The sequence below is a fragment of the Micropterus salmoides genome, unplaced genomic scaffold (assembly GCF_014851395.1).
Source record: "Micropterus salmoides isolate LMB-PRFRI ecotype aquatic unplaced genomic scaffold, ASM1485139v1 Ms_hic_scaffold_2, whole genome shotgun sequence".
Classification (NCBI taxonomy): domain Eukaryota; kingdom Metazoa; phylum Chordata; class Actinopteri; order Centrarchiformes; family Centrarchidae; genus Micropterus; species Micropterus salmoides.
The window spans coordinates 35,577,218-35,595,975 of NW_024041150.1; the positions used below are offsets into that span (position 1 = coordinate 35,577,218).

At 43.2% G+C, this 18,758-nt stretch overlaps 1 protein-coding gene across 1 annotated transcript; it reads left to right on the top strand.

Annotated features, from left to right (window-relative positions):
• The first annotated feature begins 5,332 nt into the window (after positions 1-5,332).
• On the top strand, positions 5,333-7,759 carry LOC119913337. The gene has a single exon (XM_038732745.1). The coding sequence runs from the start codon at positions 5,415-5,417 to the stop codon at positions 7,107-7,109; it is 1,695 nt and encodes a 564-aa protein (XP_038588673.1). The 5' UTR covers positions 5,333-5,414; the 3' UTR covers positions 7,110-7,759.
• Positions 7,760-18,758: the final 10,999 nt, after the last annotated feature.

The window sequence follows — 18,758 nt, forward strand, 5'->3', positions numbered from 1 at the left end:
CAACCACACAACATCATTGTTCCACATCTTACCATCAAGACTAAACGTTGAACTGTTGCCAGTGTTCTGACGATCTATGCTGCCTTGCCGAAAAATTCTTCCATAGCGCAAAACGATAGACTCGACTCTACTCCAGTAGAGACTCAAACAGGCTTGTTTTTAATTAGCTTCTTCTGGAAAGGACATAAAGCTTCTTGCTTAAAAGCTGCTCTCTTCGTTGGTCATGTGATGAAAGAGTTGCAATACCAAACTTCAACTATCTAACTCACCTCACAGCCCAGTGCTGTTGCTGGGAGCTTTTTTTTCACACAGCAGACACGGAGTAACATTAGCATCTATTTTGAGTCGCGGTGCTGGTCACTTGAGGAATGTAAATCCAATATTCTCACCTGTTATATTCTCACAACTTCCGCAGCTAAAAGCTTCACTATGTTCACCAGCGATAGTTGCTAATTTTGTCTACGGTGTCAACGGTTTATGGGATTGACAAACTAGCCGTGTTTCCATCAACATTTTTTTATGCACAATTTATGCACAACAACAAGTATCAGATTAGAAGAGGTTTGGTGGAAAAGTCAAAATTTGAAAAAACTTCCTTACCTTTGCAGAAAAGTTTTTACACTCGCTTTAGGGCGATTTTGCCTTTGTCAAAAAAGAGTTAATGCGCTAAATGGGAGATGGAAACTGTGGTGCCTTTAGGGCTTTCTTAATTTTTTTTATGAATTATTTCGTTGGTTTTTATTTTTAGTTGGAAATGAGGTACATAACTACTTCTCAGTTCAAAATAAATAATCTGTAAATTAGTATTATTTTCGTTCACACCATGACGTCACTTCCTGTTTAGCTACTTCCGGTTTCGTCATTTCCTGTTTAGTGACTTCCTGTTTATCTCCACATGCGGAAAAGAAAGCAGACATGTATGCTCTGAGACTAATCTGCTTGCATCCACTCTGGAACATCATAGAGGCAATGCCGTAAGTTAATTCATTTGACAATAGACATGTTAAAGTTCATATATTAGCAGGGATTTGCTAAAAAATTATGTTTGATAAGTTAATTTAAAAAAAAAAAAAAAACGTTTTTGTTTTTACCCTAATGTGCAAGCTAACAGCCATGCTATATGCATGATGTATGTTCATATTTACAACTATGTACAATGGTGTTTAGTTTAGTTAAGAACATTGAATATGTTTGTACTGCCTTTATTTACAGTTTTCACCACACAGACAGCATGTATGAAGAAGTGTCTCAGTAAAGGATCAATCTTACTACAACTCTCTCTTCATTGGCTACGGTTTAACTGAGTGTTTAGTCGGTGTTTTACACACACTGCACAAGAACATTACAGTGAAAAGGCAACTTGTGAAGTTTCGAACTGGTCAAAATGGCAACAAGCAGCAAGTCATCCAGATCTGGGAGCATCATGACATCAGCATCATCGGCAAGTGTTGCCCGGGCCCGAGCTAAAGCAGAAGCTGCCAAGGTAAGAGCATCTTATGCTAACCAAGAGGCTAAATTGAAAATGGAAAAGGCTGCCAGAGAAGCAGAAAAGACAACAAGAGATGCTCAAAATCAGTTGGAAACGGTAAGGATAGACACAGAGTTGGAAGTGTTAATGCTACACAGAGAAGCTGCTGCAGCCTTGGTGGAAGCAGAGGTGCTGGAAAACGCTGAATCAATGCATCCTTTAGACGAAGTGGGAAAATACGAAGCAGAAGAGGTTAAAATTGAACGCACCAAGGATTATATCCAATCTCAAATCAACCTTCAGAATCGTTCTTCCTCCCCACTCTTGGCAGGCTTACCTGTGGCTTCCCCACCCCATGCAGAATCACACGACAGCTTCGTTACATGGGGCCCACAAGTGAAAGACGCTTCACAATTAGAACCTATCAATGAGCCACAGTCTGAAAAAGTGACCAGTACACACTTACCTGCACCAAACTTGCCTGATTCGACTAGATTGGAGACGAAGCCTGAAGTCAGAAGAACAGACCCTACCATGGATTTTCATGCCCAGATATATGCTCCGCAACCGATTCCTCCACCTAGCACACCGCCTTTGGTGGAGCCCTTGGCACAGTATTTGGCACGACGAGACCTTGTCAATTCAGGACTGTACCAATTTGACGATAAGCCAGGAAATTACCGTGCATGGTACTCCTCATTCACCAATGCAGCTGATGAAGTTCACCTCACAGCCGCCCAAGAACTGGATCTTATGACTAAATGGCTGGGAAAAGAATCTAGCGAACAGGTTAAACGCATACGCTCAGTGCATGTCGGTAACCCCAAACTTGCTTTACACAAGGCATGGGAGAGACTACGTGAGTGCTATGCTGCACCTGAAATCATTGAAAAGTCACTGTTTCATCGGTTGGACAGTTTTCCCAAGATTTCAGCTAGGGACCACACCAAATTACGTGAACTAGGAGATTTGCTTATGGAGATCCAAGGCGCTAAAGAAGACGGCTATCTCACTGGCCTATCGTATCTGGATACTTCACGTGGAATTGGGCCAATCGTGGACAAGCTTCCATATGGACTTCAAGAAAAGTGGGTGTCTTCTGGATCCTGGTACAAAGAACAGAACCAAGGTCGCTTCCCTCCCTTTGAGTATTTCAGTAACTTCGTGTGCTACGAAGCGAAGAAGCGAAACGATCCTAGCTTCATGTATCAAGGCAGTGTAACCACACCCACAAGACCAGACAAACCTAGTGTGAAGAACACCAACAGACCCATTTCAGTGCATAAAACTGATGTTTCTACTACCAATGACGACCTTAACAAGAACTGCCCATTACACAACAAACCACATCCTCTCAAAAAATGCAGGACATTCAGAAACAAACTCCTCGAGGAGAGAAAGGCCTTCCTCAAGGAGAAAGGAATATGTTTCAAATGCTGTTCTTCAGTCACCCACCTTGCCAAAGATTGCAAGTCCTCCGTCAAGTGCTCTGAATGTGATAGCGCCTACCATGATGCTGCTATGCATCCCGGCCCATCAACTCCTTCACCACCACAGGAGAACGGCGGGGAGGGACAAAATCACCCTAACACAGCCGTTGTTAGAACCAGTTGCACAGAAGTTTGCGGCCCAAACCAATGGAGTCGCTCATGCTCAAAGATCTGCCTCTCAAAGATATATCCGAAGGATGCCAAGGAGAGGGCCATCAAAGCCTATGTAATTCTGGATGACCAGAGCAATCGCTCATTAGCTAGACCAGAGTTCTTCGAGCTGTTCAATGTGGAGAGCAAACCATTCTCGTATCACCTCAGAACCTGCTCTGGAATCGTAGAAACATCCGGCAAAAAAGCAGAAGGATTCCAGATCGAGTCATTGGATGGCAAGGTTCTCATCCCTCTCCCACCACTCATTGAGTGCCACGAGATCTTGAACAATCGGTCTGAGATTCCAACACCGAGCGCAGTCTTACACCATCCCCATCTTCAACACATCGCCAAGTACATCCCGGAACTGGACCCGGATGCAGAAATACTCCTGCTACTTGGAAGAGATGTCCTTAGAGCACACAAGGTCAGGCAGCAGGTCAACGGACCACACAATGCCCCCTTCGCCCAGCGTTTGGACCTGGGATGGGTAGTAATAGGAGAGGTGTGTCTGGGTAATGTGCATAAGCCGACAGTCAACACGTTTAAGACCAACGTGCTGGACAGTGGTCGCCATTCCATTTTTCAACCCTGCACAAGCTTCATGCATGTAAAAGAGACGCAGCAAAGCTCTAACAGGCCTGAGAGGATGCTGGGTAAGACAGTGTTCAACCAAAGCGAGAATGATAACAAACCTGCTCAATCAGTGGAAGACACAATCTTCCTAAAAATAATGGACACAAACGTCTACAGAGATGATGCTAACAGTTGGGTCGCCCCACTACCGTTCAGAGAACCACGCCAGCCTCTGCCAAACAACAGAGAACAGGTGGTCAAGCGGTTCGCCTCTCTGCAACGAACCCTGAAAAAGAAACCTGAGATGCAGGAACAATATGTGGCATTCATGGAGAAGATCTTCGCTAACGGACATGCCGAAGTAGCGCCCCCTCTGAAAGAAGCTGAAGAATGCTGGTATCTCCCAACATTTGGGGTTTACCATCCACAAAAACCCAGTCAGATCAGGGTAGTCTTTGATTCCAGCGCCCAGTACTACGGTATCTCCCTTAACGACGTACTCCTAACAGGCCCCGACCTAAATAACTCCCTCCTAGGCGTCCTGCTACGCTTCCGAAAAGAGAAGATCGCTATCATGGCAGACATCCAGCAGATGTTCCACTGTTTTTTGGTGCGCGAAGACCACCGCAACTTCCTCCGTTTTTTATGGCACAAAGACAACGACGTCAGCAAGGAAGTTATAGAGTACCGGATGAAGGTCCATGTCTTCGGCAACAGACCATCACCCGCCGTTGCCACCTACGGACTGCGAAGAGCCATCAGAGAAGGTGCACAGGAGCATGGTGCAGATACAGTCAACTATGTGGAAAGGCATTTCTACGTTGACGATGGGTTGATATCCGTACCATCTCAAGCTGAGGCAATCGACCTGCTCCAACGCACACAGGCCTCACTCGCTGAGTCAAACCTTCGCTTACACAAGTTTGTGTCGAACTGTCCAGCTGTAACGGAGGCCTTCTCACCTGAAGATTGTACCCCGGTAACCAAGGACCTAGACCTGGGCGGAGAAACCGCACCGACACAGCGGAGCTTAGGTCTACTCTGGGAGATCACAACTGACACCTTCACCTTCTCCACATCAACCGCAAACAAACCCTTCACCCGCCGCGGAGTCCTCTCCACGGTCAACAGTGTTTTCGACCCCCTGGGTTTGTTGGCACCCGTCACGATCCAGGGAAGAGCCCTCCTCAGAGAACTTACCTCTGAACTGTCCGACTGGGATACACCCCTCCCAGAAGACAAACTATGCAGATGGGAAGCCTGGAGACATTCGCTCAGAGACCTAAAACAACTGCATGTACCGCGTACGTACACAAAAACCTCATTCAATAAAGCAGCGCACACAGAGTTGTGTGTGTTTTCTGACGCATCAACTAAGGCAATTGGTGCTGTGGCGTATGTGAGAGCAGTTCAGCAAGATGGGAAAGTTGACGTGGGATTTGTTATGGGCAAGACAAAGCTAGCACCCCAGTCCGAGCCTACAATCCCAAGGCTGGAACTGTGCGCCGCAGTCTTAGCTGTAGAGATGGCAGATCTCATACAGGAAGAGCTAGACCTGAAGTTAGATGCGACAAAGTTCTATACGGACAGCAAAGTAGTGCTAGGCTACATTTGTAACGAGGCAAAACGGTTCTATGTGTATGTTCACAATAGAGTGCAACGCATTCGACAGTCCTCAAAGCCTGAACAATGGAACTACGTCCGTACAGAGGAAAATCCTGCCGACCATGCGTCAAGATCCTTACCTGCATCCCATCTGGCGCAGACCTCTTGGTTCACGGGACCCTCCTTCCTGTATCAGCCTCCAGCAGAAAAAAATGCAAGTTAGTGAGACATTTGAGCTAGTTGAACCTGGAAGGGACCCGGAAATCCGAACCCAAGTCCAGACCTGTGCTACATACCTGGAAGAATCTATGCTTACCCCAGACCGCTTCCAACGGTTCTCCACCTTCAACTCCTTAGTAAGAGGAGTAGCATACCTCATCCACATGGCAAGATCCTGCAAGCACTCAAATAAAAACAGCAAATGCAAAGGCTGGCACAGATGTAATTCACCTCGTACTCCAGATGAAATGGCCCAGGCAAGGAATGTTATCCTCAAAGCAACACAAATGGCAGCCTTTGCGAAGGAACTGTCCGCCCTCCGAGCCAACAAAGCAATACCCAAAAATAGCCCCATGCAGAAACTCAGCCCATTCTTGGAAGACAACCTCATTTGTGTTGGGGGCCGATTAAGGCACTCAGAACTCCCTGCTGCCGAAAAGAACCCAATAATCCTGCCCAAAGGTAGCCACATCTCCTTACTGCTCACCCAACATCACCACGAGCAAGTAAAACACCAAGGCAGACACCTGACAGAAGGCGCGATTAGGGCAGCAGGATTGTGGATTTTGGGAGGCAAAACATTAATCAGTTCAGTACTCCACAAATGTGTAACCTGTCGCAGGCTGCGCGGAAAGCTGGAAGAACAATTCATGGCTGACCTGCCACCTGAACGCCTTAAAACCTGCCCTCCCTTTACATATGTGGGGATCGATGTATTTGGTCCCTGGTCCATCTCTACCAGACGCACCAGAGGAGGACAGGCAGAGAGCAAGCGGTGGGCCATCATGTTCAGCTGTATGAGTTCAAGAGCAGTGCATATCGAGGTAATTGAGGCTATGGACACATCTAGCTGCATAAATGCCCTCAGACGCTTCTTCGCACTCAGAGGCCCTGCGAAACAGCTCCTATCTGATTGTGGCACCAACTTTATTGGAGCGCGCAAGGAGCTTGGGATGGACAAAAGGCTGCAGAAGTTCCTCAGTGAGCAAGGATGCATCTGGGAATTCAACCCGCCACATGCCTCCCATATGGGAGGCCCTTGGGAGCGCATGATTGGTGTTGCTAGAAGAATCCTTGATTCAATGTTTCTCCAACATAACACTCGCCTAACCCACGAAGTTCTTTGCACACTGATGGCTGAGGTCACGGCCATCATGAACGCACGTCCACTCCTACCTGTCTCTGCTGACCCGGAAAACCCTTTCATACTCTCACCGTCAATGCTTCTTACGCAGAAGACTGGAGCTCCACCCCCTCCAGGAGAGTTCTCAGGCAAGGACCTTTACACAAAGCAATGGAGACAGGTTCAGGCTCTTGCAAACCAGTTCTGGACCCGCTGGAGCCGTGAATACTTACCTTCCCTGCAACACAGACAAAAGTGGACAGTACCTCGAAGAAACCTTGAAGTTGGAGACCTAGTTCTACTCAGAGACAAGCAGACTGTCCGCAACTGCTGGCCTATGGCCAGGATCACTGCCACCTTCCCTGGAAACGATGGCCACGTAAGAAAGGTCGAGGTGAAAACAGCTGACCAGGGTAATGTGAAAACCTTTCTTAGGCCAGTTGCAGAAATTGTTCTACTTCTGCCCAAAGACTGATCTAGAGACTAATGTATTGGACTAACATAAATTCTTAGTGACCTCACACAGGTCAGGCGGGGAGTGTGGTGCCTTTAGGGCTTTCTTAATTTTTTTTATGAATTATTTCGTTGGTTTTTATTTTTAGTTGGAAATGAGGTACATAACTACTTCTCAGTTCAAAATAAATAATCTGTAAATTAGTATTATTTTCGTTCACACCATGACGTCACTTCCTGTTTAGCTACTTCCGGTTTCGTCATTTCCTGTTTAGTGACTTCCTGTTTATCTCCACATGCGGAAAAGAAAGCAGACATGTATGCTCTGAGACTAATCTGCTTGCATCCACTCTGGAACATCATAGAGGCAATGCCGTAAGTTAATTCATTTGACAATAGACATGTTAAAGTTCATATATTAGCAGGGATTTGCTAAAAAATTATGTTTGATAAGTTAATTTAAAAAAAAAAAAAAAAAAACGTTTTTGTTTTTACCCTAATGTGCAAGCTAACAGCCATGCTATATGCATGATGTATGTTCATATTTACAACTATGTACAATGGTGTTTAGTTTAGTTAAGAACATTGAATATGTTTGTACTGCCTTTATTTACAGTTTTCACCACACAGACAGCATGTATGAAGAAGTGTCTCAGTAAAGGATCAATCTTACTACAACTCTCTCTTCATTGGCTACGGTTTAACTGAGTGTTTAGTCGGTGTTTTACACACACTGCACAAGAACATTACAGAAACACTTTCACGAATAAGTTCTGGCGTAGCGAACATGTAACTCACGACTGATCAGCTGTTTCTGCTGTTGGCTTGCGTGGAGACATGGCTGGTAGCAACTTGCCAGCTTGAAACACATTCCTGAGGACCTCCCTATATTTCCCAGATCCTTGGTCCTCAGGTACATGCGACTGGTTTTGTTTCTGGTTTGCATCCCATACATCTTGTTTATTACATGTGTAACGTCAACTACTGACGCTCCAAACCAGTTGATGGAAATGCACATATTTCGCAATGTCTTTTATTTTCTTTTTTGCGACATTCCAAAAGTCCGTTTAAAATTCACTTGAAAATTATATGGAAACATAGCTACTGTAACCTACACTACACATTTAATGCTAAACTTCACTGCTCACCTTTCCCAATTCTCGGCTGCATTCACCTGCCGCTCTCCCTCACTCAGCCACACACTCAATACACACACAAAAAGGAGCGACTCGACAGCGACTGCGATTGGTGGGCATAACGCTACAGGACTAGTAAACAAGTTGTTGACCGTTAGACCAAAACAAAGTGCAAGATGCTAAAACTCTGTGTAAAATTGAGGGAAACTGCAGCCTGGTCATGATTCTGAGTTTGTCACTCAGAGCAACTCTGTTCACATTATGTCTTTTGACCCATTGTTGACTAAAACAACATTGATTAGAGTGGCTTTAAAGAGGCATTGTGGAGTTTTCAGGGGCCACTAGCGGTGCAGTTTTAAGATAAGCAACCAGGTGTGTGCTCGTCCGTGTGCTCGCCTGAACTCATGAGCGAGCATTATCGAAAACACAACGGCTTTCATACAGAAATCCTGCAATTAATGCAGAAACACCAGCATGCAGGCTGTGACTTCACATGTTCAGGCTCTGTTACTTCAATGTTCCTGGCTCAGAGGCAGCTCAACACAGGTGCCGTACCTTTCATTCAGCGCAGCAAGACACTGGCATATTAGCACAGTACTCCCGAAAAAGGCAAAGTAAGAGCGGCTACAGACAGACAGGGAGCCAGCTTCACACAACATGGTGGAAACTCAAGTAAACTCCCACTGCAACATTACAGTAATATTTTTTATCAGCTTGAGGTTGAACTAATCCATGCTCGTTACATGATAATGGTTCAGTGACTGCATTTAGCCGGCGTGCTACATCGTTGTTAGTTCGCCTGCTGCTTTTAGGAACTATATTTACTATATGTGTATCTTTCACCGGAGGCTCAGCAATGTCAGCACAGGTAAATGTATTGGATGATAAGGAAACGGTTAGTGAGCTGGACAAACAGCGGCAGGTCGGAGCTAATGTAGTGTTAGCCGGCGAGCTAACGTGACTTTCTCTGTGCTTCTCCAGTTTTACTAATGCTCACTTGTCTTTACTCGACATCATCTGAACCTGTTTGGTCTGATGGGTTTCAGCACATAAACCTTCCTTGTTGTTTTGTATCCTTACGTGGAGCCTGTGTTTTGCTGGGAGCCGGTTGTTGGTGTTATGGTGTTAGTGGACTTCATGTCGTTAGCTGCTGTTGTTGCTATAGAACGAGAGAGGCTCGGGAGCGCGCACAGGGCTGAATCCAACCCAGTGTCCTCACATTAAAAGCAGAAATAGTGGCTGATGCAAGCAAGAGAGAAAACAGGTGTGTGCTTCATTTCTAAGTGAGTGTTGAGCCCATTGACAATAAGGCAATGAAAATTTTATTCATTAAAATGAAAAACTTACCTATAGCCCCTTTAAGTTTACATAATCATGACCATAACCAAAATATGTTACTTTTTACCTCACTCTAAGTCTAACTTTGAAAGTCTGAAGTTGCTGCATCACAGAACTGGAACAGTGACGCATTTTGACGCTGAACTTTTCGCACTGAGGGGTTTCCTGCATCATTTACAAAGGACGACATGTTTTCCTTGTTTCCTCTTGTTTCACCAGAACTAAAGTCTCAAAGAGCTGTGTCTGAGATTGAATCACACACTGAATCACCAGTGGCGCTGTAGTCTCTTTCCCAAGCAGAGAAAAACATGCATTATTCAGCGCACTGCTGTAGGATTAAGGGGAGGACACCGACTTTTCAGAACTACCAAATCCCCGCAGCACTGTCAGGACGTGTGATTTGGTAGTTAGCGATGGCTCTGGGGAGCCATAACTCTGCTTTGATTAAAGGTCTCAATGAAAGGTCAAGAGGGAGATGGAGGCAGAAAGAGAGCAAGGGAGCAAATTGATGGACTACAGAGAGCCTTTGGTTGATGGAAATGTAAAATGTCCCTCTTCACTGTCAAAGTGAAGCTTGAAATTTGAGTGTATTTTGCTGTGATAATGATGAGTTGGATTGACAAGTGCTCTACAAATCATTAGAAATCTGTATTTCTTACATTTCTAAGCATGAAGTAACTTGTGAACAATGTGTTCAAACTGAATGCAAATTAAATTTTCACCTGACATTAAATGTGTAAATTCGATTGCTGTTGTGTTTTTGATACAATACAATACAAACACAAACAACTAAATTAGACAGTTTTAAGTCCCCCCTCCATTGCCTCACAGTGGTTTGGTCCACTGCCTGCTTGCCCTCTTCACCTTACTGGAGTCTGGTGGGAGAAAACCAGTTTGAATCCGTCAGTAGTTTTTGAAATCCAGTAATGTTAAGTAGGCTGGCAGGGCTATTTTGTTCACTGAGACATTGGACGAACTGATTCTTTTGTCTTTAATGATGCTGAGTCATTAATAAATCATGACAAAAAGGTATGATAACTGATTATTTTTCCATGAGCCTACTATGTTATTACATTACCTAGCTTGTTTGGTAGCTTGTTTAACAGCTTATTGGACTGTAAGTCACATTCTACAGCTAGATGCACAGACTGATCAGCTGGGGGCTGAAATAGGCCTTTTTTTTTTTCGCTTAAGCTTGATTTATACTCCTGTGTAGGGTCTACTTGCGTAGCTACGCCGTAGCCTACACGTAGCCAGGCATTTATACTTGTGCGTCCGTGTGTCCGTCAATCTGCAATCAATTATTACCCAAACGCTAGTCGGCAGTAGCGCTACACAGCGTCCACTGTTTTGACTTTTACCGGCCAAGCAGGCTAACTTCCAGTTTAGCCCTCCGCCAACATGAATGGGGGTAAAATTGTAAACGTGCGGCTGGTGTAGCCTTTTCAAATATTATCGACCGAATGGATAGCGAATACGAACACAAATAGCGAAACGAGTAATTTCGCTCTGGTTGTGACGGTCAAATATTTTGAACCACGGTGTTACAGCCGCCGTTTTGGCCGCTAGTAAAAGTTACTTCAAAGCACAGGTACTTCCTGTCAGCTCGGAGGCATTGCGAGGCTACCCAGCCGACCAATCACAGAGCTTACGTTCCGCGTCGACGCAACATGTAGTTACATTTTTGAGTAGGTGCACGTCTGTAGGGTAGGGGGCTACGCAGAGGCTACGCCGTCGATTCGACGCAGAAGTATAAATTGCTCGGCCATGACCGGTGACCGGGGCCTAGCAGTGTCAAATATCCAATTTTCTGCTGATCACATTGAACATTACAAACACGCTGCACTGCGCCGTGTTTCACATGTGTGCACAGACAGTAACCGCATGTCACAGCCACAGCCACACATGCTTAAACATGTCTTAGGTGTGTGGAGTTATTCACTAGAGTGAAGAGAACATCTGCAGAGAAACACACAGAAAGAGACGCTATCTTGCATCACGTTAGAAGATAACAATGGATATTGTAAAGCAGGGAGCAGGTAAAGCAACAGTGAACACAGCTGTTGGTGAGGATGTCATTCATTGGTCTCTATCGGTAATTAACAACAAGCCTCCTGCACACGTGGCTCATCTGATGCTGTGAAAACGGAATCGGGGGCGAAAAACACCAAATGTTTAGTTCTCTTAAATAAAACTGCTGACAAATAAAGTCAGAGCAGACAGAGAGAGACAGGCAAGTGTAGGTGTGTGCTTGTGTGTCTGAAGGGAAAAGCAAGGTGAGCAGATTACTGTAGTTTGTGATTAAACACAAAAACAAGTTGGAGAATTAAAATGGTGAGATAGGAAATAGGATAATGTATTCTTTCAAATATTAAAAGTAAAATAAATTTAAAAATGGCCTAGTTTATAGGCTACTGCAATTTATTTTCACACTACCACTCAGGGGTGCCAGAGTCGTACATTTTCAAATTCTAAACATAACCCCGCATTAATTCAGTAAGTCAGCAAAGACTCACATCAGAGAAAATATCACTATATTTAGAGATGAGTGCATATGTTGCTGCAATGGGTGTTAAATTAACCTTTGAACAGCTGTGCTCCGCTAGGATCAGTAGTCTCACTTTGACCTCCTCACTCTCATTTGTTTGTTTAACCTTTGTTTTGTTGAGTTTACGAGTTATACCTGACTAACAGTCCACCTGCATGAGTAGGACATTATCTCACCATGGTGTGTTATTGCAGGAAGGTGGTCTCTAAATGGGACTTAGTAATGATGATGATGGCAGAATCAACACTGTGAAACTGGCCTGGAATTATTCAGAGAAGGAAGAAAGACAGAAAGAAAGAAAGACTAGTTTATTGATAATCTGTTGAAGTTAAGCTTGGCTGTGTATGAGAGGAAAAAAGATATCTACTGAATTAATTTTTAGTACTTTCAAAGAAATGTGTTTACTTAGAGTAGGTCTGTGTGTAACATCCATCCATCCATCCATCAACCGCTTATCCTGCGTACAGGGTTGCGGGGCTGTGTGTAACATTTAAAAGATAAAATAATACATTCCTTATCTTACAAATAAAAAAATTATTATATCAAATTCCACATAAACACACCCTTGTTTATTTCAATAAACTCAGGGGTTCTTCTGTTAGAGCCGTATTTGGGTTGGGCTTGGTATGACCATTAGCTTGTGGTGGCTAATGTTAGCTATGTTGACAAAGAATCATGGGAAATGTGCTGTCAACTTCTTGCTACTTGTGGCCGCTGTTGAACAAAAGTTAGTCTTGTTGTGTAGCTATAATAGTGCGTTCTTAGGTGTACGTGAAAACTCTAACCAGTAAAACCTTCATAGATAATGAAATAAAACCAAAAATTTAAACATCAATTAATATAAAAGTTCACAACTAGAGTCTAGTAATGCATTTTTAAAGTTTTTTGTCATTCATGCTGGAAAAGCTGAAATTTAATTGTAAATTACTTTTGAATTTTTTACCAACTTTGGCTCACACCAATGTCTTGTTTCAAGAATATAGACTTTAAATAAAAACTTTCTAAATGTGTGTGTTATATTTGTTATCAAAGCTGTAAGACACTAAAGACACTGGTGGTTGCATATCTGAGGAAATAATTTCAAGTCTGATTCTAAAGTTACCAAAATCTTTCCATTAAGATGATAATAAAACCTTCAGATCTGCATGAATAAAATAATTTATAAAGACACTATTCACCTACTTCATTTCCTGACTTCATTGAGTCCATTAAATCCAAGCCTTAAAGGTGCAGTCATACTTTCAGCTTTTGGCTTTGTTTCTTCTTGACTTCCTCACTCCTCATGTTCACCTGTCCCTAAAGTGCAACATGGCCTCCAATCCTCTTTCTTTCCACCAACTAAATCTGTCCATCCGTCGATCCCTTTGACACAGCAGTTGGACTTAGACCCTGCTTTTCAGTGATTGCCCTCCTGTTTCTGGCTGAGGTCCTCTGGATAAAGCCCAGGGGCCACAGTGACCAGATGCTGGCCAGCTGTAGAAGCTCTTGTCAGTGCCACTCAGTCACCAGATGGCCTCTTACCTCTGGACCCATCTGCACTGTCCTCATCATTCCCTGTGTCTGGCTGGGAAACCCATCAGTCCATCAATTCAGATTTTTTTTTCTCTCTTGTTTGCCCACATAATGAGCATTTTTTTTAGCATGGGCATTTTTAAGTCACAGGGATTATTGAAGGCTTAATTTCTTATCCATGCTTCCCAGGCTTGTGATATAAAATACTGTATCTGCCTTAGAACTGATGGAGACAAAAATAACACTTAAAATAAGATTTTAAACAATCTGAGTGATCTGAGTATTTCCTGAGGATGTAATTTCACCTTTAACATCACTCAGTTTTTTATGTAATATTGTAAATCTACATCTGATGAAAAATTATTAAAGCCGTTAATTTCAGAAAATACCAAATGTAATTTCTTGAGTTTGTGCACAAATGTGGCACTATGTTCCAAGCTTCACACTTCTCCTTAGTTAGCATCAAAAGGTTTATGCTGGTGTGTCCAATGAAAAGGGATGAAGTGGTGTCATAATTACATCACAGCCAAGAGCTGTAAATACAAAACAGTTGTGGGATGTTTATTCTTAAAGATAAAAATATATAACATTTTTAGGACCCAAACACAGGAAAAGTAGGCGGGACAGATACAGTCTCTCAGAGTCCAAAAATTCAACAAAGAAAATCCATAACCCAGGTTGGATCAGGAGCAGGAGTCGGTCAGGCCACCAACAGAGAACCAGAGGCGGAGGTGTCGGTTAGCTGGCTGCTAGCTGGTTGATGGTTGGCTGGTTGGGGACTAGCAGTCTGTGGGCTCTCTGGCTCCAACGCCAGGTCCATCAAAAAAGAGACCAGAGAGCTAGATTTCCAGGAGTCCCCAAACAGGAGCACAAACAGGTGATACTAATAATGACAGCAGACAGACACAAACAGACAGATTGATGGACAGACACATACCAAGCAGGCCAAAACTAAGTGAACTACTTACAAACCCACAGACAAAACCCAAACAGATAAACAGATAGACAGGGCACAACAGACCATAACAAGATGACACAAATGAACGGAACAGAATAAAGAATACACCAAAACAATCATGAACACAAGCAGATAGATCAAAACCAGGAAAAGACGTGGAATCAGACTGAAACCAGAATCACAGAACAAACTGACACAAAACAACCAAACAAGGAGAGGTAAATAACTAAGACCGCGCAAACAGGTTACAGAACACAAGACAAGAATCAAACTACAGTAGAACCCAAAACACAGAACAGACAACACACACAAACTAAACAAAACAGAGCACACCCAAACTAACACTTAGCAGACAAGGCAAAACTAATACCAGCAGAGACCAGAACTGAACAAGACATTAAACCAACAGCAACAACACTCAAGCACAGCACACGCCAAGCAGACAAAATAACAGATACAGACAGTGGTGGCTGGTGAAAAATATTTTAGGTGGGGTTGTGCCATATCCAGTGAGTTTCAGTAACCGTCCCAATACAATTTAACACTAACTGCAGGATATCAGTGCTTTGTTAAATGGTCAACAGTGTACATAAACATAGAAAGTGTCATGAAAAGAAAATACTCAAGTAAAGTACAAATAGGCTACCTCTTATTTGGACTGCATGCAGTACAGTAGGCCTAAATAAGTTACTGTCCACCACTGGAAATAACCACATCTTAACGGCTAAAATCCACTGACTTCCTAGAAGCGGCTCTCTGCTCCGCAGAGAATAGAACGGCAGAGAGAATCTGGTCAATTTTCAAAATAAAACACCCCGTGGAGACTCCAGATCGTAAAACAACAATAAACATGGTTAAAACGGACACAAAAGGAAATCATTTAACTACGTAGCCTTCTTAATCATAGTAGAAGCACAAAATGCAAACACTGATTACCAAATCAACAAAATGTAAACATGTCATCAAAATCAGGCAGGTAAAATGCTCTGATTCTGAAATGTTTGTTGTGGGAAATGCAGCAGCAGAACCAAATGCACACATTGCATAGAGCTGTGAAGAAGTTAGTAGAAGCATAAAAAGAACAAATTAATAACAAATAAATAACGCGGGACAGGCTGCACGGTTCGCTGCTAAAACTCTTCTGAGATGCTTCCAGTGGCGCCGATGTTGTGCCGAATTATGCCTGCCTGCCGAGAATGGTGGAGGTGGACGCAAATCTCGGCAGGTAGCCTCCAACATCTGTTCTGCCCTATTCAGTCAATGGACCTGCACCTCATCAGCCACCTCGTCAGCCTGACACACCTGCCAGTAATCACCTCATGCCTGCCTGTATTTCAACCCCGGTTCTCCACACCATCCTCACTTGAGCGTCGTTGCTCCATACACGGTGCCTTTGAAAACGGTAGCTGTCTTAAGGTGCTCCTCCAACACACTGTCCAACAAGATCTACTGAAAATGGCAGGGTTTTCAGAGGATGCGGTCTCATTGTGGCCGATGTTAACGCTGCCTAGCATGGCTAGCTTCACCGTGTTATCCATATGTCCCCTCGTACACTCTTGTTTCTTTATCTTCTCAGATAAATGTATCGTGTCGTTTACTCCTAACAGTCCATGTGGTATCCTTCCCCCCGTTTTAAAAAGCAAGCATGGGAAGCAAAATAAGGTATTTAAATCGAGACTGAACTGAATACCAGTTGGGCCAGCACTCCCGATTCAGCCATTTGCCTGCTGAAGTTGGCAGGACAACTCCAAAAAGTGGGAGTCGCTTCACTGTTTAGTGGACAGTATCTCTGCCTGTCACGCAGAAGACCAGCGTTCGATTCCATGATGAGGAGCCAGTCGTCAGCTGATTGTGCTTACCTGGGCCCATGGGCTATAAAAGCTGGCTCATGTATTAAGTTCAGTCTCTCCATTTCTGTAGCTTCAATGCTGTAGAATCTAGTTTTGCACTTGTGTTTACTTTAGTTTAATAAATTACACAGGTTTCAGTAAGTACCTTGTATGGACTCCCTCTCACATTCCCTGCCACTGACTATTTATTGAGCAGTTGTTTCAGCTCTACATTTAACCCATGAGAAGAAACTGTCCCTGTCTTAAATATCCAATTGGCCTCCAGTTGTAAAGTGTTCTTTGACCTTTTCTGACATAAGTGTTATCTACTAGTTTCTTTGTAAGATCACCTACTGTGAAGAATCTATTCATCCTGAAATCTTCATACAGCCATGAGGAGGAACTAATGTGCTGTCGGCTTATTCTCTGCTGAGATTCATCAGTGTATAATGTCACAGCAGAGCTCAAGGGAATGACACATAGGAGGAGACTAGATATGACATTAACTAAAGATTTAACTTAATATTATCTGTAAGGCACAAATTAGCGGGAAATGCACATTTTACAGAAGAAAAGGAAATGTGTCAGCCATCCCACTGATGAACTTCCTGCCAATCTCCTCTGGGGACTACACCACAGAAGACCAATCAGCACTAGAGCACTGTAACCATTAATACACACACACACACACACACACACACATAATATGGTCTTCAGTCTATGCACAGCTTCATTTTGTTGAGGGGTTTAAGTGCGTGTCAGAAAAAGGTCAGTAAGCAGAAATATAGGAACTCACGCAAAGCCCAGTGACATACTGTATATATGCACACAACACACAGACACACTCATGTATTGTTGCCTGGAGGTACTACTATTCCAGTCAGTTCCTGTTGAGACGAGTAACAAGATTGAATGTGTGTATCTGTGTGGCCCCTGTTGTGAGTGATGTGTCTGAAGGAGTTTCCTGCAGAGAGCTGCAGTGGTGTTTTTTCACAAGCCGAGATGCAGCAAGGAAACCCTACTGTGTGTGTGTGTGTGTGTGTGTGTGTGTGTGTGTGTGTGTGTGTGTGTGTGTGTGTGTGTGTGTGTGTGTGTGTGTGTGTGTGTGTGTGAGTGAAACGCTTACAGAGGGAGGAAAAGCTAGACTGAGATATAAGACTGATTTATTGATAACAATATTGCTCTGTGGGCAAAAAGTACAAAAGATCAGTATAAAATTGGACAAATAGAATAAAATGCAACAGTGAGAGACATAAACAGAGATAAATAAAGCACAAGAGAGGCATCATACTGAAAATACAATATAACACTATAAATATAAGGGGACAACTCACCACTTACACACAGCATCCTGGCTGCCAGAATACTCAGCCGAAACAGAGAGAAAGTGAGTAACACAAAACGTAAATGTATCAGAGGAATGTATTTCCTGAAATTGGCTAAAACGACCCAAAAACTAAAACTGTGAAGACCAAGTCTGTGTCCTGCTTTGTGGAGAATCAACATAAATATGCATAAGTTCAACCAAGTTTTAGTTGGCTAACTTTAACCATACTGCAGCTGAAATGCACCAGATATTGCAGGAATTAAAAGGAACGCTGGTACTGAATGGTAAAAATCATTGTCAGTAATCCAGCAGCAAGTGACAAAATACAGCTGATTACAAGGGCCCATGAGATACAATGACAGTTGCCACGTGGATTATGATCATATGCCGTCATCCATTCATTCATACTGTGTAGGCATAATGAGTTGCTGTGATTTTATTGATTGCTTTTTGATCTGTGGGTATTGACATACTGTGTCAGCTACTTTGTGTTGATTTGTTACTGAAGGCTGGCTAAAGCTATTTCGGTTGTTTGATAGAGAGAGCAAGTTTGAGTCGACGGCAGACTTCTTTGGTTAAGTTCAGGCAACTTAAACTACTTTTAAAAAATAATTTTTTAGCATATAGAGAAATGATAAAACAACAATATTTGTTATAAATGCAACCTAGCTGATTGTCATGGCATACACGTGTCCCAACCGATGCATTTCTGTTACTATCAATTTGACGTCAGATGTAAATTGATAAAATACACAGACTTTATTTCACACATGTCCACAGTGTTCCTTGCGGGATAATAGGCAGTTACAACTCAGGACACGGTATAAAAACCATGTGACTCAACAGCTAGTCTCTTGCTCTTTCTCTGGTTCAACAGCTAACAGCTAAAGCTGAGAGAGCCTCTCTTAAAGTAATGCCTACTCAATTTACCAGAACAAGCATCAATGTCACAGCCTGCTCTACACCGAGAACAGCCTAAACTTAAATAACTAAGACATGTGCAATGCAAAACATATTTATTAT

Coding starts and splice junctions, on each gene's coding strand:
- LOC119913337 (XM_038732745.1), top strand. CDS start 5,415: ATGCGTCAAGATCCTTACCTGCATCCCATCTGGCGCAGACCTCTTGGT.